This window comes from Panonychus citri, unplaced genomic scaffold (genome assembly GCF_014898815.1).
Source record: "Panonychus citri isolate SS breed McGregor unplaced genomic scaffold, ASM1489881v1 Contig00101, whole genome shotgun sequence".
Taxonomy (NCBI): Eukaryota; Metazoa; Arthropoda; class Arachnida; order Trombidiformes; family Tetranychidae; genus Panonychus; species Panonychus citri.
The window spans coordinates 256,573-284,483 of NW_026515506.1; the positions used below are offsets into that span (position 1 = coordinate 256,573).

General features: G+C 32.2%; 1 protein-coding gene across 5 annotated transcripts; it reads left to right on the forward strand.

Moving 5' to 3' along the window:
- Positions 1-256: 256 nt before the first annotated feature.
- On the forward strand, positions 257-26,567 carry LOC128388669 (type-2 histone deacetylase 1-like). 5 transcript variants are annotated; one of them, XM_053348095.1, is made up of 3 exons: positions 257-685; positions 1,169-1,875; positions 24,183-26,567. In XM_053348095.1, exon 3 carries the CDS (start codon positions 24,209-24,211, stop codon positions 26,033-26,035), a length of 1,827 nt encoding a protein of 608 aa, XP_053204070.1. In that variant the 5' UTR covers positions 257-685; positions 1,169-1,875; positions 24,183-24,208; the 3' UTR covers positions 26,036-26,567. The 5 variants fall into 5 exon arrangements, 2 of the variants coding, with proteins under 2 accessions (XP_053204070.1, XP_053204069.1); XM_053348094.1 differs by having other exon boundaries at positions 259-685; positions 1,370-1,875; XR_008325321.1 differs by lacking the exon at positions 24,183-26,567 and adding an exon at positions 8,761-8,778 and having other exon boundaries at positions 270-685; positions 1,370-1,875.
- Positions 26,568-27,911: the final 1,344 nt, after the last annotated feature.

Below are 27,911 nucleotides of genomic sequence, written 5' to 3' on the forward strand. Positions count from 1 at the left end.
GTGCTCGAAATGATTAAATTTCTCTTGGTGTAAATATTTGCATAGAAAATTAATATGCAAATAGAAAAAGTTGAATGACCGACCACCAAGAAGAATAAGAAAAAAAAAGATTAAAATTTAATCCGAAACAAAAATTGATTAGATTGTATAAAGAAAAACAATTAATTAGTTAACGAAAAAATTAATTAGAAAGAAAAAAAAACAAAATTCACTTTTCTTTTTAGTTACAATTCTCACCACCAGATGGAGCCAACAGCATCGACCGTTATGACAACAAAATTAATTAAAAATTGTTACGGTTGTTTATTTATTTGTTTTAAATTGTTAATTACTTGTTACAACCCTTTTATTATTTTAAATTTGAGTCAACTAGTTAATCTTCAATGAAATTAAATACTGGCAATCAAGTAAATTGCATCCCGGTGAAAGTAATCATTTTAAATTTCATTCAGTTATGATTATTGAAAAGATTAATAATCCAACATTAGCTACACTGTTAAGTGTACAATGTACATTTAACAGTGTAAATTGTTTACAATTAACTGTATTAGTGATAAAATAATCAGCAAAAACCATCATCAAAACCAACAAAAAGTCAACATCGACAAGAAACAAACAAAACACCATCACCATCCTCTCAACTCTAACAACCACCAAAAAGGAAACGCAACGAAAATCAACAATGGTTATTATCAGAATTTTGATCAAAGAAGAAGAAGAAGAAGAGAAAAAGTTGAGAAAAATATAAGAAGAAATGAAGAAAAAAAGGGGGATAAGGGAAGACGAAAATGAAGGATAGGAGAGAGAGAGAGAGAGAGATGATGATGATGATGAAGAAGATCCTGAAGATCAAGAAAGAAGATGATGAGATGAAGATGAAGATGAAGAAACAAAAACAAGTAAAATAACTTTTGGCAATTTTTGGCCTCTGCTACTCTGAGACCTTTCCCTTTAGTAGATGAAATTATCTTCTCCTTATTTTCCATGCATAAACATATACAACCACACTCACACTTTTCTAGTCTTCATCAACTCTCTCTCTCTCTTCATCTCTTCTCCCCATTTCTCTCTCTCTCTCTCTCTCTCTTCTTCTTCTTCTCTAATATTGACTCTCTCCCTTTTCTCTGAAATTTTCTCTCTATTTCTTTCCCTTTTTTTCACTGATCAGTTTCATGTCAAACCTGTTGATATAACCCGAATGCCCTAGCGGCCTCGTGGTACATTTTCAATGCCTTTTTATTATTATTTTCAACTATTAACCTTGACGTTTTCTCTTTCTCCTCTTTCTCTTTCATCATCATCTCTCTCCTCACATTTTAATCTCCTAATCTGCAATAATAACCAACTAACCAACTCTCTTGGAACTCAGACATAACTTAACTCTCACTTTGAACTTGTTGTTGGTGAAAAAAAAAATAACAAAATAACAAACTTCTAATGGTGTAACCAGAGAAAAGGACAAACAAATTAAATAATATATAAGACGAAGGCGAAATCGAATCAAGATCAACAAATTTTCAAGAACAAGGTGAAGGTGAAAAGGAAAAATACCATCAAGGAATTGAGAGAACGAACGAAAAATAAACAATCTCTGACATTGATTAACTTCTCTGGAGAAAATTATCAACAATCATCACCATCATCATCATCATCATCGCCGTCATTTCATCAATATCACCAGTGGAAAACCAGACAATCACCCAAATATCATAAACATTATCTAATCTCTCCCACTCTCTCACCCTCACCCTCACTCTTACTCTCTCTCTCTCCTCTCCTAATGCTCTCATATTTTTACTCACTTGCCTCTTGAAATCTCACGAAACTTTGAACACACCACGAATCAATGTCATCAACATTAATCTTCAATATCAGGTATGATTTTAATCCAAATTTCTCTCTCATCCCGATCGATTATATTAACACAATCCCATTCTAATTTACACAAAATTCACCGATAATCTTGATGTTACTATTTAGTTGTTTACTTATCATTATTCAATTATCACCATCATCAAAACAACAACATCATCATGCGTTTTGTTTACTTACTCAAAATGTGTATATGCATATGGATGAAAGTGTGTGAGTGTGAGTAGATCAATGTGTTAATCATTATACAGGGTATCTTTAATTCATTTACTCTTTTATAATAGTGAAGATAAATTGATCAAATGATCAACAATTTATATAAATATTACTGAAAATGAAAATGATTCAATTCATTGAATGATAATGACAACAAAAATGAAAAACTTTTGTTTATCAAATTGGACATGCAACATGTTTATGTTTATATTTAGTTTACTTTGTTGTTGGTTGATAATTAATGTTGATTGTAACAATTTAGATGGTTGATTATATCTGAAAAAGTAATCAATGACTCTGCAAACTGTTGACCATTCATGTAAAAGTCTGTATTTAACACTCTGTATAAATGGAGAGTAAAATTTGGTGCAATAATCCACCAGTTAAGAGTTAATAACATTTGAAAGGCTTACCTATGGTGTCAAAAACATTCAATGTTATTAAGATGATTACATTAATTTAGTTACTTACTCACTCAATTCTCTCTCTCTCTCTCTCTCTCTCAGTTGATGATAATAACCTTGAAGAAAAGAGTTTACGGGTTTCTCTCTGTTGATATTTTTCTCTTCCTCTCAGAAATGAGAGAGAGAGAACGAAGGAGAGATTGAGGGAGAAAAGAACCAAAAAAAACCACAGGGTTTTTACATAGACAAAAGTCTATGTAAAAATATTGTTGTTTCTCTTACAAGGACATCGTTTATTTGTATTGATCACAGTTAACCCAAAGCTTTTTTCTTCTTCCTTTTCATCCTCATCTCTTTTTTTTTTCAAAGTCAACAAACTTTCACTTGAAGAGCGAGTTAAGTCAATCAGTGAGAGGTTACTCTTTGGATTACTTCCAATCCTTTAACTTCAAGGCAAAATGATGATGAAGATGAAGAGGAGGAGGAGGATGAGGAGGCAAGGGTGATGAGGAAAAAGTAACTTTTTGGCCTCTCAAAATAGCTCTCAGAGTATTTTATTAACTATTCCGTTTCTTTCATTCTGTTGTTGTTGTTGTTGTTGGTGATGGTGTTGATGGTGTTGGGTTCCGTATATGTATTTTGTAGATAACAGTTATATGATCATTTAAGTGCTGTTGTTGATTACTGAATGATCGATAGAGAAAGAGAAAGAATTGATGAAGATGAAGATGGTTAAAGAAGGAGAGAATTGGAGATTGTGTCAACTTTCAAGTTACAGTTAAAGTTCATCAGAAAAGAGAAGAGAGAGAGAGAGAGAAGATGAAGAGGAAAAGGAAATAAGTCTTAAAAGTTGCTATTAGATGTCCTTGGATTTGAGTTAAGAAACAAATAGAACAAAAAAAATGTAAGTGAAAATAATGAGAGAAAGAGGAAGATAAAGAGAGATGATGATGATTAAGGGAAGTTGAGATTGAGAGGATTGAGATGATTGCTGCACGATTGCTGTTGATGCTTTTTCGTGTTGATAACTATCCAAAGGATTATTATGTTTATCATTACTGTTGTTTTTGTTTTGCTGTGGGAACCATTTGCCCGAAAAATTTAAGGAAGCAGAGGAACCATAACAACAACGTGCTGGGAAAAGGAAGGGTTGTTACAGAGAGAGAGAGAGAGAGAGAGAGAGAGAGAGAGAGAGAGAGTTCGTTGAACGTTACCTGTGCCCTCTAAACAAGTTACTGGTCACTTGATCAAGGGTTAGAGGGCAAAGGCAAAGTCATTGACAACCTTTGCCAAGGGAAACACGTTACAAGGGCCTGGCAACCTTATAAGGTTAAACCTTTTCTCTCCCAGGAATTTATCTTCTCTTTCTTTTATCTTTTTCTCTCTTTTCTCTCTTTTCATCTCTATCATCGCTCGTTAGTTTTATCATTTTTATCTTCCCCATCCTCATCAATGTCTTCGTTTTCTCTCCTTTTACTCTTTTTTTTTCTTCCTCTTTCTTTTTTTCTCTCTCTTTCTCTCTATCTTTCAACTTCTCAAAAAATTTTCTCTCTCTCTATCATCATTATCATCCTCATCCATTTGATCCTAATTAACTTCACGGTCGATGAACTGCTAACTCTCACTATCTCTTTTCTTCTCTCTCACTTTTTAACTTTTCGAGAACGAGAAGGTCCGAAAAAATCTCTGCTCTTCTTTTCATCCTCATTCATTATCATCATTTAACCAGAGGTCAATTTTATCTTCATCCTGATTACTCTCTCTCTCTCACTCTCTCACTCTCATCATCGTAAAAGATTCCAACAGGGGGAGCCAAAGTCTCTGAGTTTAGATGAAAACTATAAGGATAATGATGATGATGATGATGCTGGTGATGAGGGGAGGATAAGGATGAAGATGAGACGCAATAAAAAAATAAAATGAAAAAAAGAGAGAAAGAGAGAGAGAGAGAGAGAGAAAGAGGAAGACAAAAAAAGAAGCGTGCAAATCACGTAATGAAAAAAACTTTCCTTTTTCATCTTCCATTCTTATTCTCTATGTAAAAAATACTTTTGTCATCAAAAATCATCATCATCTTCATCTTCATCATCCTCTTCTTCTTATTCTTTTGACCTTTCTTATTCCTTCTTTTTGAATATGACACTACTTTTTTAAAAGAAAAAAAGGAAAAAGTCCATTCTCTCTCTCTCACTGGACTGCATGTTCACCTTTCACTTCCTTTTCTCACTTTACTTGCCTGCTGCTGGACACAACAACAGACCCAAAGTCATTGTGTACAGTCTGGTGAAAAAAAGAGGCCTAATAACTTTCTCTTTCATCATGTTTGTGTGTTGATATAATATAATGATAATATAAAAAAAAGACCTTATAATATTTCTCTCTCTCTCTCTCTCTCTCTGCCTACAGAAATAAGTTATTATTATATAAAGCAGCAAGATAGAAAGGGAGGAAGAGAGAGTGAGCAAGAAGAAGAAAGTAAGATGATGATGATAAATAAGAAAAGAAAGGGCAGAGAGAGAGAGAGAAAGTTGTTTGATGATAAAAAACTGGTAAGGAAAAGAAGGCCAAGGCAGATTGGATCTCTTGTTGTTTCCTCTATTACCTAACATTTTTTTCTTGATTGTAAAAGTGTAAACAACTCGCCATCATCATCATCATTTCTTGCAAAAGAAAAAACCAATGGCTATCTAAAAGTGGGTCAAAGGGAGTTTAGCCCTTATGTCAAGGATAAACAAAAAAGCTCAAGGGAATGGCCAGTTTTTTGGTTTATCTCCGGTGAAAGCAAAGGCGAAGATGATAAAAAATATAATATTGTAAAAAAATGGACAACCTGGTTTAACGTGTTGTTTACTTCATGTTGATTGTTTTTTTTACTTATATTTCTTACATACTTTCATATCCTCTTTGTCCTCTCTCACTCACTCACTCATCATCTTCATCAACATCCTCATCACCATTCATTAGCAACATAATCATCTTGTTTATTGTTATTGTCGATAGGGTGAGGTCATTTTGTCGCTTACTTGTTGTTTCTGTTTCTTTTTCTGCTTTTTTAACTTTTCATTAATATATTTTTTTATTATGTCAGTGGATCTTGATGATGATGTTGTTGTTGTTATTATTGTTGCTGCTTGTTATTATCTCTGACTTTATCCTAGTAACTTTAATTGCCTGAGGCAATTTGCACGAAAAGTAAAGCATAATAAGTTTTCCAAAATGAAACAAAATGTTACTTTTTTTGTGGAAACATTTTTTTATCACTATTGCTCTTTGATGCTCCATTGAAAATGTATGTAACTATTTTCTCCAGGATTCCGGGTTATTGGATCATGAGAGAGAGAGAGAGAGAGAGAGTGAGGGAGAGAGTTTTTCCTTCTTCTTCCTTCTCTCCATCGAGTAAAACCTTGAAACTAGTGTTGAATAGCCTGGATACCACACCCATTACGTAAGCTCTCCTCCCATAACCCTTTCTAATGTTCTGTTAGTTTCCATTTTCCAACCAATTACAATCAACTAAAAATAACTCGAAACACTTTTAAGCTCATTCAACTTTCACTTTTTCTCCTCCTTTTCACTTTTCAAGAGTAAATCCTTTTTTCCATGTCAAGGTTAATAGAACAGGTTAATCACTTACAGGTTAATCCTTAATTCGTTAACTATTCATTAACAAATAGTTTCACTCTCGATGATATAATGATGATGATGATATTAATTTGCAACAGCTCTTAATTCTCTCTCTCTCTCTGCAGCTCCTTTGATTAACATTTTGAAAAAATGATGCTGATGATGTTTCATGATAATCATTATGATTATGATGGATCTGAAAGTAACAATCTATTGGATTAACCATTTTGTTGAAACTTTTTAACTTTCGCCCCTTTTTTGCCTTAACTGGCAACAATTAACCTTAACAAATATTGAATTAAATGTTCATTATGAAGCACTAATTAACTTACAGTTGCTTTATTTTGATTAATGACAATCAAGCTGAAAGTTAATTAGACAATTCCATTAAATTACATATACAATATACATTGTATATTAATGTATATTTATATATACAGAATTAACTTTAAATTCAACAATTAACTGATTAACTTGTTATTATTTGTTTACATTTTAGGTGTTTAAATATTTTGATTTAATTGTTATGCTCAATTTTGTTTTTCATTTTAATTTCATGTTAATTGTTGTGGAAAAATAAATCACACTTAATATCATTAATCTTTGGTTATTATTATCATTGACTTGATGATTTATCATTTGGAGTTGATTGAGAAAAATGCTTGACCATTGACCCTTTGACCACTGGTTTATTGTTAATCTTTACCAATAGTTTCCTGATTATCCTTATCAAGATATTTCCTATTTATCTGTATCTGGGATATTGAAAGGATTAAATGATTAACAATTAATTAAATGGATTATAATAAAATCTCAACTGATTAGCAAGTTAAATGTTTACCTTTTCAATGATATTTAATTAACCAGATAATTGATTTGATATTTGGGAAAATTTTAACTTAACCATGAAACTAAAAATAATACATAAATCAAATACTAAACATTTGTTAATTGCAATTAGTTAAATCCAGTTTAAATAGTAATTGTAAATCATTTTAAAATGATGACATTTATGATACATATTGATGATGAATTATAATTGATGGTGAGCAAAAAAACACTAATTAAATGAGATGAAGCTGAGAATAGGATTGAAACTGTTTATTGATCAATAAAAATAACAGTTTTCATGTAACAATTTAATTTAATTTTGTTAATTGTAGTTAGTAAATCAAGGATTAGATTTAATTTAATTTACACTTGGATTTCCTAAGGAAACATGAATCTCAACCTGATGTTTAGTATTCATGATGAATTTGTTATCCCTTAATTATTTTGAGACTTTTAATGAACATGAAATTAAATTGCAATTAGATTGTTGGTTGATTGTTAACAATTGATTGTCCATATTGCAGAATGAGTGAGTGAGTGAGTGAGTGTAAATGGAACCTTGATTTGCAGATGATAGAACAAAAGAGAAGTCGAACTTTTTTTTGTCTTTCTTTTCACTCTCACTTATTTTCCATAGGTAGATAACAATACGAATCAACATCCGCATCCTATTACTAACATTTTTTATCAATGGGAATTCACAAAGATTTCCGGTCATAATAAACTCTGTCTCTCTCTTTCCCTCACCAAGCCTCTCACTCTCTCATATAGCAATGTTTTTTTGCTCATATTTTCTTATATAACTCTCCCTTTCTCACTCAGCATCCTCATCATCTAATTTAAAGACTTGTATTGCTTTTTCACCTTTATGCCTGTCAGTCAAGTAAAAAACTTGTTGGTTAAATAAATTACATTCAGGTCAAATAAATTTCATCTCTCTCACTTGACTCACTCATTTTCATCTCTCTCTCTCTCTCTCTCTCTCTCTAATCTTTGGTATAATTTTTTAGGCTCCTTTGCATTGAGTAGTTAATGAAAAATACGTTTGGCCCTGAAGTGAATAATAAGGTGTGTGTGTGTGTCTCTCTCTCTCTTTCTCTCTCAGTGCTGGTAAAAAATGACCAAACCTTATTTGGCCAGTTTTCTTTACTCTCTGACCCAACTTCTGCTGCTGGACGATGAAGCTTCTTCCTCATTTTGATTCATCATCATCTTCATCCTCTTTCCTTCATCTTCCTCTTTTTTTCATCTTCTTTTCCTTACTCTCTCTCTCTCTCTCTAATCTTTGGTATAATTTTTAGGCTCCTTTGCATTGAGTAGTTAATGAAAAATACGTTTGGCCCTGAAGTGAATAATAAGGTGTGTGTGTGTGTCTCTCTCTCTCTTTCTCTCTCAGTGCTGGTAAAATGACCAAACCTTATTTGGCCAGTTTTCTTTACTCTCTGACCCAACTTCTGCTGCTGGACGATGAAGCTTCTTCCTCATTTTGATTCATCATCATCTTCATCCTCTTTCCTTCATCTTCCTCTTTTTTTCATCTTCTTTTCCTTACTCTCTCTCTCTCTCTCTCTTGCTCTTCTCTCAGGGGCTTCTCCTTTTTTTCGGGTTATTTTCGTGTCCAGGTTACGTCAAGTATTTATTAGACCTTAAGCAGCATAAAAAAAACGATCAACTGACCTCAACGTCAAAGCGTTTTTTAACTTTCCTTAGGTCACTCATCTTCTCTCTCTCACTTTACTCACTCACTCTCATCTTCTTATATACTTTGCAGAAGTTGTTTTTTACTTATTATGTGTGTTTTTTATTCCCGTAGGAAATAACCTGGGAAAGAACTTAAGACTTACCCTCTCTCTTTGGTAAAAAAATGAAAAAGATGAAAAGGTAAAAGGTGAAAGAGTGAGTGAGCAAGAGAGAGAAAAGAAAAAAAAGAGAGTGAAAGGGATGATAGAGAATACGCAAGAAGAAGAGGAGAGGGAGAATTAGGGAGAATATGAGTGAAAGTGAAGGGCCAGACTGTATATGTGTTGGTTAAAAGTTCGAGGCTGGACAAAGCGGAAGGAAGCCAAGTACAAATTTCTTTTTCTTTTCCTTACAAGTCGAAGAAAATTGTTATATAAAAAAAAGTATAAAGAAGAAGATGAAGAAAATGATGATAAAGAAAGATGTTTTTTAGCAGAAAAGAAAGAGGATTTATATCTTCCTTCATCTTATTTTCTCCCTTTTTTTATCATCATCTCCTTAATATCATCACTTGTATTGCTTTAACACCAGAACGACGATCATACTAATATTATGAATTAAAGACTCAATGGTCAGTAAGAAGAAAATTACTCTTATATAAATATCGTATTGTTGATTGTTACCCCACCCCATTCACTTTATATTCAATCGTAATGTCCTCTCTTCCTCTGATTCATCGATGACCAGTACAACAAAATCGTTTTTCATAATTCGATACAATAGCGAAAAGTTTGTTAACTTTGCAAGAAAAATTTTCGATACCACCTTGTAACTCGCCCAGTTTTGTATCATTCTCACTGGACAAGCGGAAGTGTGTATATCTGCTTATGAGAGAGAAAGAGAGAGAGAGAGTTGACCTAAAGATGAATGGTGTGTCCAGTCGAGGTTTATTATTATATAAGAAATGACGAAGTGACCTCGTTATTGGGATAAAGACGAGGGTTCGAAATTTTTTTTTCTCGATTTGTTAACTTTCCTTTCATCATTGTTATATCATCAGTGATCATTATTTTGATATTTTTTCTCATCATCTCTTGACCATCACATCCTCTCATCTCTCTCTCTCACTCTCAGCATCCTCATCTCTTTTTTTTTTAATATTCTCACTCATGATAAATGTTTCCCCTCCATAACCCACCGATTACACAAGAGTGTAAATTAAGGGTAAAGGGTTTGCCAATTACCCTTCAATATAAACATATTTACCCATTGATAATATTCAATTATATTAACAATGGTTTTGAACACTAATTTCTTTCAATTCACCTTTGACCTGTTACCTTTATACATAACCTTTTACCTACTAAATTTTACTATTTATTATTTAATATTGAAACTTATCTAAGAAAAGACAGTTCAACACAGAGGTTTCTTTTTCCTCTGTAATATTTATATCTTTTTTTTGAACATTTATTTTTCTTACTTCCTTGATTTTCATTGTATTTTTGTTTGTGTTGAACTAATTTGTAAGTAAATAGGTAACCCTGTATAAAAAAACCCTTCGGTGAACAGAGAGTGAGAGAGGGAGAGGGAGAGGTAAAAGGTTAAAGAGTAACCCTTTTGAAGGAAAAAGTCTTACCCCTTATTTTCACCCTCTCTTTCAACTCTCTCATTACCTTTGCTTTTTTTTCCTTGACCATTGTTATTGACCCTTAGCATTGTGTCTCTCTCATGTGTAAGTTACACGAAACTCCGTTAATTTGCTTACCTTGTCCTTTTACCCCACTAATATCACAGAGATGTACATTTATCTTTCTAAACCCTAACATTTTCTTGTGACTTTTCACCTTAGAAATTGACCTTTTTTATGACTTTCTCTTGACCCTTTCCACTCCTTATAATCATCTTCCTCTTTCATTCTTCCTTCTAATATCGTAACAGCAAAAATCTTTTTATTTTTCCTTCTTTTTCTTCGTTCTTCCTTCTTTTTTTTTCTTCTTCTTCTATCTTATCATCATCATAATCATCATCTTCTTCTCCATCTCTTAATAGCCATTCTAATATACAGTAATTTGTATCAAAAAGTTTCTCACGTTCACTATGGACAACATCATCTTTTAACTCTCTTTTTTTTATTCCATCATTTCGTCTTGATCCACCAACACCAACACCACCTCCTCCTCCTCCACCTCCACCTCATCATCATCATTTTTGGTTGTCTATTAAGTCTTGCAAAGACATTTCATTATTTGCAATAAAAATAAATTTGCTCCTAATAACATAGCCTTTAATTTAGACTTTTAAGATGATTTCAGTCTATCTCCCACTCTCCTCCTCTTTTCTGATGATCGTAGATGAAGATGAGGTGGTGTCGTCGTGGTGATGATGAGGAAACAAAATGAACGAAAATACCGCCGACCTTTTACCCTACTTTAATATTGACCTCTTCCCACGCCCTTCATCCTCTCTTTTTTCATCATCTTGTGTAATACTCTCTCTCTCTCTTCCTCTCTCCTTCTCTCTCTATCCTCCCTCAATCTTCATTTTTTGTGTCTCTCCCACTTTCTCTTTCACTTTCTTTACTAACTAAGGAGATGCAAGTGATAAGATGGATGAGGATGAAGATGAGGAAGACGATGATGATGATAATGAAGATGAAATAAGAGAGAAAGTGGAACAACAGACAAAAATAGAGAGAAATAGATAAAAGAAACAAACAAACAAACAACATACACACACAATGAGTGAGTGAGTGAGAGAGAGAGAGAGAGAGAGAGAGAGAGTTCACTTTCTCTCTAAGATAATGAGGATGATGAGGATGCAACAAGAGGATCTTCATCATCTGGATAAAAGAAATTGAGAGATGATAATGACTAGAATCTATTATTATCATTATGACAAACTCACCTCAGAACAGTAAGAATCTTGATACTCTTTTACCTTAACTGGTTATCCTCGATATCGAGACAGACACTTCAGACCCTCGAACTGGTAGTTATCATTGATGATGCATGATGATAATGATGATGATACTATTGTCTGTTGAATGAATATTAATGTAAAAATGTCAATTAGACATTAGTTTGCAGCAGAAAAGAGTAAAAAAAACAACAACAACAACAAGCTCATTGCATGCAAATAGATATTAAATGTCTGCTGTTTTTTTACCCATTGCTAGTTAGCCTTATCATCATCATTATTATAACATTTACCCTCTCTCTCCCTCGCTCTTACTCATTCTCTCATCTCTTTCTCTCTCTCTCAAGTGATGAAATGATCAAGGATGCGTGTTAACCCCCTTATAACGGACACAAGGGAAAGAAAGAAGGAAGAAGAAAAATGAGAAGAAGAGAGTGAGAGAGAGAGAGAGAGAGAGGAAAGGATGACGATGAGAAGCAGTAAAAAAATAAAGGAGTAAAAAAGAGTAGAGAGAAAAAAATAAGTCTAACTGACCAGTGGTCATGAAAGGAGAGAATGAGGAGGAGGAGGAGGAGATGAAGGGTCAAAAAAGAAACGAGAGAGAAAGGGAGATGATGGTGTTTTTTTACTCGGTCATTTTTTTATGATGATGAAAGGGTATCTCTCACTCGATTCTCTCTCTCTCTCTCTCTTTCTCTTCCTGTTGTGGTTAGTCTTCCCATGGGTTTGTGTGTCATTGAGAAGCCTTGAAAGGTTTAGACATTATAACGGCTATTTAGTAATAAAAAAGATGCACTGGTAACAGCAGTTAGAAGGGAGTTAACGGAAGATGAAAAAAAAGGAAGAAGAAAAAAAAAACAATGACAAATAACTTTTTGTGCTACAATGATGATGATGAGGATGAGGATGAAGTCTCTTCACCTTCACATATTCATTATCCAATATGGAGTAATTTTTATTACCCAAGCTAAAAGCCCTTTTACCTTTGACCATTTCTACTTATTAGTGTTTTATTGGTATTATTATCAACATTTTTCTTCGTTTTCCTCATCATTATCTTCCTCTTTCTATTTCTCTTCCTCGTTTTTTTTACTATTCTCTCTCTCTCTTTCTCCATTTACTCCCAACTCTTTCATAACAATAATAATATTGATGATGGTAAACAAATGCAATCCCTTTTGGTTCACATCATCATCAATATCTTTATTCTACTCTTTCTTTATCTTCCTTTCATCATCATCATCTCAATCTCGATGTTTATTGTTGCATTTTGTTATCTTCAATCATCAAGACCAATATAAGATAACCTTAATCTTGACTTGATTTTCCTTCATCATCATCATCATCATGTTGTTTTGTATCTTGATCCGCATCACTTTATCCTTCTCATCATCATCTACTGTTAATAATTGAATGCTCTTAATCTGCTTCATTTTAAATGTTAACATCAAATCTAATTAAGACTCTGACCTGATACATATATTATTCACCTTATTTCAAGCATTCTCACTAAATTTTCATCTTCATCTTCATCTTCATCATCATCATCCTCTTTCTCTATCTTCGGGTAGATTGTCTTTACCATTTTATTTTATTATTAGCAATTTGTCGTGTGTGGGTCTCCCTCATCATCTTCATCCTCATCATCTAACTTGTTGACCTTTCATTCTGATGCATACTCGTTGATTATTATTACTATTAAGCCATCAGAGTAACAATTAATACTTGATTATATTTTATTACACAAAGTTAATGATAAAAGCTAAAAAGAAACAAAAAAGTTTGATAAACTAAGTTAATATAAGTTGATTTTGGTTGATGATTGATAATTAATAATAATAATAATCAACTAATAAGTTATTAACAATTGTAGGTGAATTAAGCAAACAAAAGGATCCCATTAATTGTATTAATAGGTTTTAATTTAATTGTAATTCATTTTGAACACTATGTTTACTTGTATGTCTCTCACTTTCTCTATCTATCTAATGATATTTGGTAACAATCAACAAACTAAATGATAACAATCAACAAGACCACTGGGTAACAATCAATCTTGTTTGTTACTAAATTTTGCTTTTCTTTAATAACAACAACAATTATCAAATTGTAATAAGGGAAATTAAATTAACAGGCAAAAAAAATTGAATATGTCCTTCAACTAATATGATAACTTGACTATTAATCAATTGACCATCGACTGTCCCAGTTAATTGTAAACTATTTTAACTCTCACCCTGCCCATTGATGAAAGTAATTAACTTGTTTGTGTCCGGCACAATCACAATTAACTAACAATTTGTATGTGTGTTTTTTTTTACTGATTATTATTACAATTTAAGAGATGGAGAAATAGGAAAAGGAAAAGAGAGTAAAAAAAGATGATGATAATTGTTAATAATCAAAAGTAATTTAGTTAATCCTGAAAGTTTTTCTTACTAAATATATAATCCTAATGATTAATAATCATATTACTATTTAATTTGGTTGTTATCTCATCTTTATTAGGGATAAATTAACAGTCCTTCAACTCATTATCATGAAACAATCAACTGAAAACAGCTCAGGTAAAAAAAGATGTTGATAAAAATTGACTGTTATTAATTGATCTTTACCTTAATTATCAGGTTTAATTAGTATTTACTATTTATGATTGTTGATCAATGAGAGAGAGAGACAAGGTTAATTTATTACGTTTTTAATCACAATCAACAATGAACTTGACTTTTTTATGATATATCTTTTCATTACCATTAACTGGTAACTTTTATATGTGAGTGAGTGTTTCTTGATGATGGTTAGTTGATTGTTGTTGTTGTTTTCAATAGGTAGATAACTAATCTACAGGTAAAATAGTGAAAAAAACCAGGTAAAGATAAAGGTGATAACAGTATTAACCTTGTCAAAATTTTGGCATTTTTTTTACTCTCTCTCTCTTTTTCCAGGTAAATATGAAACAAAAGAAATGATTAACATGAACAATCAGCAAAAATGAAGAAATTAAATTGATTATCATCAAATTGTTGTGTTACCTGAACAACACAATCAATTGATTGTTAATCAAGGTTATTTTTTTTTTGTATGTAATACAAGTCATCATTGAATTGATTTCTAATATTTGGTGTTGGCTTTTTTGTTCATTCTCGAAGAGGTGAAATTACATTTACCTCAAGATTAACATTGAATTTGATTATTTGCTTATTGTAACTTTTGCAATCTCATTGTGAAAGTATTTGTAGTAAATTCAAAACTATTTTCATTGATTCTGATTTACTCTGATTGGTTTAAGTTCAACCAATAGTAACCCTTTTAATTCAACCCCTTTTTTATTACTTTCTCTTTCACTTTCTTTCTCTCTCTCTCTTTCTCCCTTGATCCTTGTCTCTCTCATCTTCCTCCCACTTTTGATACTTTTATTATCATCTAAACCCTTTTAGTGGTTATGTTGCTTTTTTTGTCATCATCCTCCTCTTTATCTTCCTCCTTCTCTCTCACTTTCACTCTCACTCTCACTCTCACTCTTTCATCCCTTTTACTGTTACTATAATAAAATCCTTTCTCTCTCTCTCACTTTTTCACTTTCTCTTTTTTTCTATTTTCGGGAGACTCTTTTTACTCCTTTTCTCCCTTTCTTCCTTCTTCATCTTGTCCATCTTCTTCTTTTTCCCCTTCTCTTCATCTCACATTACCTTAACATGATTTTAATAACCCTCAGCATCTTCCTCATCCTTTTCATTTTATATGATAACTTGTTTATCCTCTTCCTCTTTGATCACTCCCATTTCAACTCCTCTTTTTTTATATCTTGTAATTCAAGTCAATCCTTTGATCATATTATCATATGATCATCATTTATGTTTCCGGTTAGTTTTTTTCTATTTTTTATTTTTGTGAAAAGAAAAATAATTTTCTCATTGTTTTCATATTAAATTTCCGGTTAAATTTATATTTTAATCATTTTTTTTTCATTTCTCTTTATTCATTCATATAATATCATTTATTTATTTTCACTTGTATTCTCAATCCCTACAAAATATCATAACGATCACATCATCATAATGATTAGTAGTATATGATATTTTGACGAGGATGAGGATGAGGATGAGGACGATGATGAAGAGATGAGATTGATAATAATGATGAATAAGACGGAAAAATAAAATAACTGTTGTCATGATATTGTTACATTGATACTTTTTGTTTCTTTTAACTGGTGAATCTTTTTTTATACATTTTACTCCATCTTCATCTTCATCTTCATCATCATTTCCATCATTGAATTGACTCTCTCATTCTCTCTCTCTTTCTCTCCTTTACTCAGTTTTTTTCTTCCCATTCCTTATTCTTGCTCATCTTTTACTCTTCCCTTCCCATTCCACCCCTTCCTCATCCTTCTCCTTCTCTTTCTCTTTTCATCTTCCACCTCCATCACTTCCCTATAATCCCTTCATTCCTCGTATTCACGATCTTCCTCCTTCTCCTCATCCATTTGACACGTAATGTAAAATAAAGGCTTCATCATCCATCATCATCTTTACTCTTGCATCTTTTTTTATCCTCCTCCATTTTCTGACCATCACAAAAAAGTAACAATAATATCAAGTATTCATGAAAAACAAAATTACGTATCCAATTTGAAATAATAACAATTTCATCTCGAGTATAAGGATTCATCATAAAGTGTATATATTAATATAACAGTAAACACAAACTGTTAGCCAACCCAATGTATACCCATTGACCATTATCCTCATTCATTAGGTCAATGATTAAATGAAATGCCCCAGAAAAAAAAGTTATTATCAAAATGACTTAATATCCAATTGATGATTATCTTGAAAATGTGTAACAATAATTGATTGATTTTCAAATAATCATAATTTAAACTGGTCACAGAAAGAGAACGAGAGATAAACTGAGAGAGAGAGAGAGTGAGGGCAAAGGGAGGGAGATGAGAAGGAGGACAAGAGATGGACAAAGAAAATCAGGTTAAATATTTATTCGGTTAGTGTGATATCATCATGGAGCATTAATGTGTCATTTATTTGCAATGTCAACCGATGTTAAAGTTCAATATCCTTTAACAATCAACAGTCGAGAGAGAGAGAGAGAGGAAGATGCTGATGATGAGACAAATAGAAAGGAAAAGTTTTTCCAATTCGAAAAAAATTAAGTCAAAAGTGCAGCGTTTTTTTTAATAATAGTAATAATTTGCAACCGAATTTTTAACAATATTGAAAACTGATATTACAATTGGTTCTTTTAGAGCTTTTTCCTTTCGCATTCCAGTTACCCCATTTCGATCTTACATCTGGTTTCCTTTTCAACCTTCACCTCCTCTCACTCTCATACTTGCATCATCATCATCCTCCGCATCCTCTTCCTCCCTCCCTCTCGTCCATCTCTTCATCATCACAGTCCTTTTCACTTTCTCTTTCTCTCTGTTTTTTACTCTCTCTTACCAATTGCCCGAAACTTTTCCTTTCTTTTCGTGCTTTTTTTTGGCCCTTCTCATTAATCTACTCTATCATCCTCCTTCCTCCCCACCCGCTTTCTCCCTTATCAGTATCTCTCTCTCTCTCGCTGTTTCTTCCTCTCTCTCTCTCTCTCTCTCTTCATGTTTCTGTCCTTCTCTTCCACTCTCTCATTCTTATCATCATCAAAGCGACCTCTAAATTCACGATGAAAAATATTGATCTTCAGACCAAAAACATTATATTTTTTGTTCATCTTCATCTGCATCCCTCACATTTTCCTCATCATCATTATCATCTCTGTCTTTTTTTGCATCATCTTCTTCCTTAAAATCCCCTTTTTTTACATCTCTTCTTCTCTCTCTCTCTCTCTCTCTCTTCTTTCCTCATCATCTTATCTCTTTCACTTCTTTCTTCGTTCTCTCTCTCCTATAACTCAAGCTAATCCCGCCTTAACTACTTTGAATTCGAGTTTCTCATCATCATCTTCATCTTTCTCTCTCTCTCTCTTTCCTCTTTCTTTTCTTACTGACATCCTCTTCTTCTTAGTTTTCAATCTTTGTTTTTTGCTACTTTCGCATTTGTTTCATATCTAGATTATCATTTTTCTTACATCTCTCTCTCTCTTTCTCTTTATCAACCTCATCCTCATCCTCATCATCATCATCATCCTGTTATCTTCCTCTCTCATCATCAATGTAAACAAATTAATAACTTATAATATAAATATAACCAAAAATCTAATCATAAATATCCAAAAGTAAATCATGATAACTTGAAATCCCAATCAACACACACCAACAACAATCAAAGGTATCTGGACAATTGAAACTTATTAGGCAAACACAGTTACATACGTTAATTGTTTTGTTTATACTGTTAATCATTTTAGGATTTTTTGGTATATAATGATTATAATTGAATTTAGGTCAGACAAATATAATTATAATTGTTAAATCAGTAAACAATCAACAAGAAACAAAAAAAGTAAAACAGGTCCAAAGATTGAATTGAAAATTTAGTTGATGATTCCTCAAGTTTGGAGTGACTTTTTTTCAGACTTTCGTTAACTAATCACATTAACCTCATAATATTTAATTATAATCAGAGCAACAATTTAGCTAATCATCCCTCTTAATCATTTTATCAACAAGGAAATTAGTAAGATAAAAAAATTGGAAACGTTAATTGTAATTGTTGATGCGGATTAAACCAACTTTTGGGTTACACAAAAAAACAAAGTTGATTGTCAATTGACAAGGTTCCCGATAATTTAATTATGTACCTTTTGCCTTAACAATAATACTAATATAATTAGTTAATTGTGTTGCCTAATTATTATCAAGGTGAAAAAGGTAACAATGTAATCATGATAATAAATCAGGTATCATCTAAATGGTAATGAAATTAAATTGTTCAATGTTATATTTGATCATCAGAAATGATTAATCTTTAGGGTTTTTTTTATATATAATTTTGTATTTTGATTGTCAACTTTTATTTACTTTGATTGTTGTTGGTAACTAATTGTTGTTCAGCTTGTTAGTAACAGTAATCAGTTGATTAAATGTTGATAATTATCATTAATTGATTGATGTATTGATGAATTTGTTTCATTTTTTCTTATACTCTTGATTAATTCCAATCAATTTAAAGATTTAATCATCAACAGAAAAATTAACTAATCTATTTACTTGATCATCCTGATTATCAATGATATTTCAATGGTATCATAAGCATCAATTGGTCAGTTAATACCTGGATAGTTGATCACAATTTCATCTTGTTATTATTTGTGCTTAATTGTGTGTGTGTGGATGAACTGACCAGTCCAGTTAATGGTCAACAGTTAATTGGGATAAGGAAAAATGGTAAATCAAAGTGCTGATATGTAACCTTAATAGATAACGTTATTTATGCATTCAGATTGTTTTCAGTTTTGCTTTTGACTTTTATCCAGTTGACCTGAGGTCAGTCAATATCATCATCAACCTCCTTAGAATGATGATGATGAGAATGATTAATATGATGATGTTTACTTTTTCTTCGGTACCATTTCTCTTCCGTGAGATGATGAGGATGATGATCGCCTTTGATGGTTGCTTGATTTTTTCTGTTTGCTTTACCTTTAAGTTCAATGGGAGTTTAAAGTGCATCATGTTGATGAGGGGAAATGATGATGAAAAGGCAAATCTTAATTTCTTGCTTGCCCTCTAATCATCATCATCATCATCATGAGTAAATTGTAATTCTGTTGTATTGGAAATACCTGAAAATGATTAGTTGTTTTTTATTTACTCGTTATGTAATAACAACAACGAAGCAAACGAAGGTAAGTCCAGGTAGAAAAAGAATCAGCGTCATCATCATCATTATCATTCTCTATTCAGGCCAAAGAAGATGAAGAAGAGATTAATTATGGTCTCTGAAGGTATAAAGATGAGGTTAGAAGAGAGAGAAAGAGAGTAAAGGTTACTGGTCATTATCGTCTGGGTTTCAGGTCAACGGACTTTACGTCAAAGAGTGACCAGCAATTTGTGTAAACAGGGTAATACAAGATTGAATAAGAGAGAGAGAGAGAGAGAGAGAAATGCTAAAAAAGGTAAGATGAGAGGGGGCATAAGTCAGGTTACTAGCCTAGAACGAAGATGATGAGGATGAAGAAGGAAAAAAATAGCAACAGCAAGAAGCGAAAAATTTAGAACTGGTCAAGAGTAGGTAAAAGGTAAAGGTATATACGTATAAGGTTGAAGGTCAAAAACTTAAAAAAAACCTCACTGTAGACAAGTACAAGTAGAGGATGAAGATGATGATGATGAAGAGGAAAATGCAAAAAATTGCGAAATGTGAGATGATTAGAAGCACAAGAAGATAATGATGAAATAGACCAACAGCAAAAATAGGAAGATGAGGAAGAGAGAGAGAGAGAGAGGTCATCGAGACGAGACTAGATAAGATTGAAGATACGGAACAACATCTCAACTTTATCTTCATCATAGACAAAAGGTAAAAGGTAAAAAACTAAGGGATGAGAACAGGTTGGTGAAAATGTTTCTTTCCAATTGTTTGTTATTTTGTTGTTGTTGTTTGTTGAGGTCGACGAACTCATATTGACGTTTTTTTCTTACCTTTTACCTTAAGACCTTTTACCTGTAACGAAACAACAACAACAACAACAAGGGCAACTTGAGGCTGAAAGGCTCACACATCAAACGCAATAATTATTATATTTTTTAAGATTTTTTTCTCTTTTTTTCTACTTCTTCTTGTTTGGCTTACCTTTTACCTTTGTACCTGTTTGATGATGTTGACTTGATGAAGAAGAAGAAGAAGAAGAAGAAGAAGATGAGGATGATGAGGATGAGGATGGATGAATGGATAGACGATGATGATGATGATGATAGAAGGTCAGAGACGGTGGGAGGTTTGAGAGCATTTTCTTCGTTGGGATTTCGTTTTCTTCTTCATTTTTTTTTTGTTTTTCTTTTCTTCAACTTGTCTACCACTTTTTTCTTCCCCAAACACACTGACCATTGGTAAATTCAATTATTTATCAATCAATTGATCAAATGGAATGTGATGAGATGAGTTTACATCGATTGGTCACAAACACTGATTAGTAATTAGAAAAACTTTTTTCTTTACCGATGAACTTTGTTGATTCGGTCAGTACATTTATCTGATTGAAAATTAATTGTGTTTAAATCAATGGATTGAATTTGATGCACTAGAGTTAAATAGTTATTGAGACTCAAGAGATTTGATTGTGATCTATTTATAGCATTTGAATTCATTGATTCTGATTTACTCTTATTGGTTTAAGTTCAACCAATAGTAACCCTTTTAATTCAACCCCTTTTTTATTACTTTCTCTTTCACTTTCTTTCTCTCTCTCTCTCTCTCTCGCTCTCTTTCTCCCTTGATCCTTGTCTCTCTCATCTTCCTCCCACTTTTGATACTTTTATTATCATCTAAACCCTTTTAGTGGTTATGTTGCTTTTTTTGTCATCATCCTCCTCTTTATCTTCCTCCTTCTCTCTCACTTTCACTCTCACTCTCACTCTCACTCTTTCATCCCTTTTACTGTTACTATAATAAAATCCTTTCTCTCTCTCACACTTTTTCACTTTCTCTTTTTTTCTATTTTCGGGAGACTCTTTTTACTCCTTTTCTCCCTTTCTTCCTTCTTCATCTTGTTCATCTTCTTCTTTTTCCCCTTCTCTTCATCTCACATTACCTTAACATGATTTTAATAACCCTCAGCATCTTCCTCATCCTTTTCATTTTATATGATAACTTGTTTATCCTCTTCCTCTTTGATCACTCCCATTTCAACTCCTCTTTTTTTATATCTTGTAATTCAAGTCAATCCTTTGATCATATTATCATATGATCATCATTTATGTTTCCGGTTAGTTTTTTTCTATTTTTTATTTTTGTGAAAAGAAAAATAATTTTCTCATTGTTTTCATATTAAATTTCCGGTTAAATTTATATTTTAATCATTTTTTTTTCATTTCTCTTTATTCATTCATATAATTTCATTTATTTATTTTCACTTGTATTCTCAATCCCTACAAAATATCATAACGATCACATCATCATCATCATAATGATTAGTAGTATATGATATTTTGACGAGGATGAGGATGAGGACGATGATGAAGAGATGAGATTGATAATAATGATGAATAAGACGGAAAAATAAAATAACTGTTGTCATGATATTGTTACATTGATACTTTTTGTTTCTTTTAACTGGTGAATCTTTTTTTTATACATTTTACTCCATCTTCATCTTCATCCTCATCTTCATCATCATTTCCATCATTGAATTGACTCTCTCTCTTTCTTTCTCCTTTACTCAGTTTTTTTCTTCCCATTCCTTATTCTTGCTCATCTTTTACTCTTCCCTTCCCATTCCACCCCTTCCTCATCCTTCTCCTTCTCCTTCTCTTTCTCTTTCTCATCTTCCACCTCCATCACTTCCCTATAATCCCTTCATTCCTCGTATTCATGGACCTTCATCTCTTTCCTCATCTTCTCCTCTTTCTCCCTGTATCTCTCCCTGCTCATTATTCATCTTCCTTCTGATTCTGACCATTACCCAAAAATAAAAAAGTAACCAGACTCATAATCATGTGAATCTCAATTGTTATTTGCATTTTTATATTATTATTATTCCCAATCACAAACAAATAACCATCATGATAAAATGATAATCATGCTAATAATCAGTAGCATAAAAAAATACTATCAAATCCTAACGGTATCTTAATTGGTCAATGTTTCTGTCACATAATAATTACCAATATAAATGATGGGTATAAATTTTAATCAATAAAATACTGGTCAATATAATGGAGTCAATGTTATAACATTGAAAATGGTTTTTTATCCCTTCAATTGAATGATATGTAACTATCAACAAAAAACCAACCCAAAAATAATATCAACAGTTGAGAAAGTGTGTGTGTGTATATCGAGGATGCGGATGAGAAAAGTAAAGAGATGAGATGAGGATTATGATGATTATGATGATGATGATAAAATGAATGGAAAATGTTGGATAAAATTAAATGTAAAACGTTTTTTAGTATTTTATCAACCGAATTTTTTTACAATATTGAAAACTGATATTACAATTGGTTCTAAGGCTCTTTTAGCATCCCAGTTACCCCATTTCAATCTTACATCTGATTTCCTTTTTTTCACCTCCTCCTCCTCCTCATCCTTCATCCTCATCACTCTCTCTCTCTCTCTCTCTTCATCCTCTGTTGTCCATCTCTCTCTTTAGTCCTTTCACTTTCTCTCTCTCTCTATTCCAATGTTACACCATCACCATTGCCTAAAGCTTTTCCTCTCTTGTTTTTTCCTCTTTCTCATTAATCTACTCTCCCTGCATCTTGTGTAGTCTCATCTCTCTCTCTCTCTCTCTTTCTCTGTGTTTTTATCTTCTCTCTCCTTCAATTTCCCTTTCTATCTCTCTTTCTCTTTATCTCTCTCTAGTCAGCGCCCTCTAAATTCACAGAGAAATTATTGATCCTCATCAGAGTGGAATATACTTTATTCCTTCTCCCTCCTCCTCCTTCTTCTTCATCATCATCTTTTTTTACTTTGCATTCTCTTTCTTTTTCTCTATCTACACACTTTTTCCTCCCTCTGATTCTCTCTCTCTCTCTTTCTCTCTCTCTCTCTCTCTTTCTCTCTCTTTCTCTTCACCGTCTCTCTTTCTTTTTCTCTTCTGTTTTTTACTCTTACATCTCTCTCTCTTCTTCACCTTCGTCTCCTCTTTCTTTCCTATAACTTCACTTAAATCCCGCCTTTAACTACTTTCTCATCCTTACGGTTCTCTCTTTCTTTTCTCTCTATCATTTCGATTTTGGGTTTCTCTCTCTCTCTCTCTCTCATTATCATCATCATTTTCTTCTATCGACCAAGCTTTGTAAGAAATAAAGAGTCAGCCATATTCTTTCACTTTTTTTTCGCCTCTTTCTTTTCTCTCTTTCTTTTTTTCTCGTGTTAAAAAAATAGACGCAGAAAGAGAAAAAGGAAAGGAAGAGCCATAGAAGGAAAGAGAAAATAGAAAGAGAAAGAGAAAGAGAAAGAAACTAAAGGGAGAGAGGGCTAAAGAGACGAAAAGAAACTAGAGAAAGAGAAGAAAAAAGAGAGAAGATGATAAAGGGGGAAAGATGACTCGAGAGAGCGAGTGAGTGAGTTAGAAAGACACACACTCACAGACACACAAGTAAAACTGCATTCGTCCATTGCAATGGTTGTTTAGAGTTGGACCAAGATGGAACATTTTTTTTTATCCTTATCCTTATCCTCGAGCTTTTTCATCATCATCAACAACATTATCCTCAGCATCATCTCAATCAACTTTATCATCTCGGGGCCTTCCTCTTCATCCTCATCTTCATCAACTTTTAACTCCCAAACTCTCCACTCACTCTTCTCCTCATTATCATCTTCTCTCTCATCTGAATCACTTTTTTAAAACCAACAACAACAACAAAAATCCTCCTTTCAAATATTATCCCAATAATCAATTTCTATTATAAATTATTATTACATAATCGATTCGATATTTTTGTTTTCCTTTTATATGTATTTTATATTTCTAATAATTTTTTTTACCCTCCATCGTACTCCCACTAAGCTCACGAGGACGCCGATAACTACACCATGATAAACAATGAAATTGAAACCGTGAATCGTGATAAACCATTTCAATGTCCAATTTGTCATAAATCTTTTGGTTATAAACATGTTTTACAGAATCATGAGCGTACCCATACGGGAGAGAAGCCGTTCCAATGTCGACAGTGTCAGAAAAAGTTCACTCGAGATCATCACCTTAAAACCCATATGAGACTTCATACCGGTGAAAAACCTTATCAATGTGAACACTGTGAGAAACTTTTCGTTCAAGTTGCCAATTTACGTCGACACCTTCGTACCCATACAGGTGAACGGCCTTATGCTTGTGATTTCGCTGAATGTCATTCAAAGTTTTCAGACTCAAATCAATTGAAAGCTCATAGACTGATACACAAAGGTGAGAAACCCTTTGGCTGTGATAAGTGCCTTGGAAAATTTCGCCGTCGACATCATCTTAACTTTCATAAATGTCCTGCAGATGAAGCCAACATCGGTAAACCTCGTCGTGGACGCCGACCGAAAGCATATGAAAAACTTGGTACCAGTAGTACTTTAGCTATTGTAGGAGGAGGTGGTGGTTCAGTTAGTGGAGTAGGAGTTGTTGTCGGTGGTACTGGTATTGTTCCCGTTGGTTCAAGTATTGTTGGTGCGAGTGGTTCATCGCCCTCATCACCATCACCATCAACGGTACACCATTTACTACGAGTTAAAAGTCCAATTTCAATGGTTCAACCAACAGCTAATATTAATATTACTATAAATAATAGTAATGCCAATAGTAATATTGTTAATAACAATTCAAATAGTAATAGACCAGGTTCAGTTCATTCAATATCGGGATCATTAACGGGAGATGAGACAACTTCAACCCATGGGTCAGCTCATTCACCTGCAACCGCAACTGTATCTTCATCAACCGTTTCATCCATATCATCATCATCATCATCTTTTCCTTTGTTTTCTCATCTTCTTACCGGTGGACCAAGTGGTCATCATCTTCACCACCATCACCAACAACAACAACAACAACAACATGTTCACCATTCTCACCATCATCATCCTCATCATCATCACCTTTCCTCCTTATTACCAAATAATAGTTCTCGTAGTAGTAGTAATCATAATAACTCTTTACCTCCAGCAGCACATTCAGGATCTAAATTACCTCGAGCTGAATTAATTGCAACAAGTCAACCTCAACATCTTAAACAAAAACAAAGCTCATCATTAACTCAACACCATAATAGCGATGCCTCATCAAAATCACGTCGAAAACCAACTCATCCTCTTAAGATAATGTCCAAAAAGGAAGATGATAGTTTCTACAATTTCTCATCGAATGTACTTCAAATTCAACCTTTGAACATGTCACAACGGTCACCACCATCATACCCCATGAATCTGTCAGGACAACTGAATAACAATAACAACAACAACAATAATAACAATAATAATAATTGCAACAGTAAAAACAATAACAATAACAATAATAATAATAATAACAAGAATTATATCAATCAGGAATCATCGAGTTGCATGGACAATGATGAAGAGGACGAGGATGACACCGAAGATGTTCTTGACCTTTCCTCCCGTTCTCGCGGGGAAATTGACCTGGAAACAAATGATGTCGACGATAGAGATGCTCTTGTTAATCATAATCTACACCTAAATCATCATAATAATAACAACAACAATAATAATAATAATAATAACAATCATCTTCCCGCTCATCAAACTAATCATTTACCAATTCATCAGCAGCATCATCATCACCGTCACCTTGTTCATGATGATATTGATCTTGCTAAATTGAAAATTAATCACTCACGTGTGATAATATCTGGTTAATTATCTTTAAATAATTTGGTGAAGAAACAAAAAATCCTTAATATTGAGGATCATCAAATTATAATTGTTTTAATTGTTGTTTTGCTGCTGTTGTTTTGGGATTTGTTTGTAACGCTGATGATGATAATCAATATCCAACAATTATCATGGAGTTTATTATTATTATTATTATTACTTTTACCATCGGAATCGGAATCGGAATCGGAATCACGAATCCATCAGCTCGGAATAATCAACACATACAACACACACACATTGGAATCTGTTTCTACCTCATATAAATATATATAAATATAAATAGAAATTTACAAACAATTTAATTTGATTACAATGATCAAAAAAAAAATACTAAACACAACAAATGACCAACAATCAACAACGATACAATTGAATCTACCTCAACAAGAATCAACTACCTCATGTTGGATCCAATTGGTACCTTTGAATGTCAATATAATTTATATATTTTGTTAATTCATGCAATTGATTTTCACGTAATTAAATCAATGAAACGGGTAAATGATTAACAAAATTGTGAGACTTTCATTGACCAACAACCAATTGGAATCTTAACATTTTTTTTTTAAATTTTCTATTTAAAACAACAACAACAACAACAACAACAACAATCAACTGATCAAAAAAATCAACAAATCGACCTCACAATCAACAACAATTTGACCAAAATCGGTAAAAACATAATGATCACGATTTACAAACCAACTACCTCGTATTCATCACAATCATACACCTCAACCTCAACCTCACACCGACACACACACACACAAGTAAATCAAACTGCTTCAAAAGAAACAAAATGAGATGATAATAATTAATAATTAATAATAATTGATAATAATAATAACTAAATGAGTGATTTAATAACTTTTTGAAACTTTTGAAGAAAACATTATATCAATTGGATTATTATTCACTTATTAACTATTAACTTTTAAACACTTTCTATTATTATTATTATTATTATTACTGTCGATTATTATTAATTATTATTACTATTAACTATTACTATTATTTATATATTATTATTATTAATTGTGAAACTAAATTAACAATCTAAATTTAATTAATTATATATTGTAACTGACAAACAAAACTCAGATTAAGACACAGAAACAAAACAAGAAAATTACACTTTCTATTATATATATAAATATATTGTAAAAGTATATAATTTGATTATATGATTTTAGGTTTTAACTGAACAATTAAGAAATCAACTAATTTTAAAAAGGTAAATTTTTGTATTATATATTGATAATTAACAGCAACCAATTTTGAACCAGAATAAAATGATTAAAAACAATAAATAATTCCACTGAATTAATTAATCACTTTTGAGAATAGAAAACAATCAAAAAATTAAACATGAGCTTAAATTGATTGATTATCTTAATTTTGAATTTGAAATTATCTTTGTTAATTTATCAAAAGTTTGTTTGGTTGAGATAAATAAATCTTATTATTATTTTCTCTCTCTCTCTCATTTAATCAGCTAATTATTATAAGTTAATTAGTATTAATATGAGAGTACAACAATTGAGAACATTGTAATTGATTGTGATTATAATTTTTCGTATTATTATTTATGGAAATTAAATTGATTAAGATACATACAAATTATCGAGTCAATTTTTTCATAATTTTCTTCACTTTATCAGTATTCTCATCGTAATAATCAGTTAATTGTCTTTATTTTCTAACTGGAACCAGAATTCTAAGTAGTTGATTAACTCAATAACTAAATTAACAGAGAGAAACAGAAAGAGATAATTGTTAACTTACTTAAGTTAACAATCTAAACTTTTGATAAAAAGAAGAGGAAAAAAAGTTTTGGAGATTCGATTGATTGTTTTTT

Excerpts from the sequence above, each read along its gene's own strand:
- LOC128388669 (XM_053348095.1), top strand. The coding sequence starts at position 24,209 with ATGATAAACAATGAAATTGAAACCGTGAATCGTGATAAACCATTTCAA.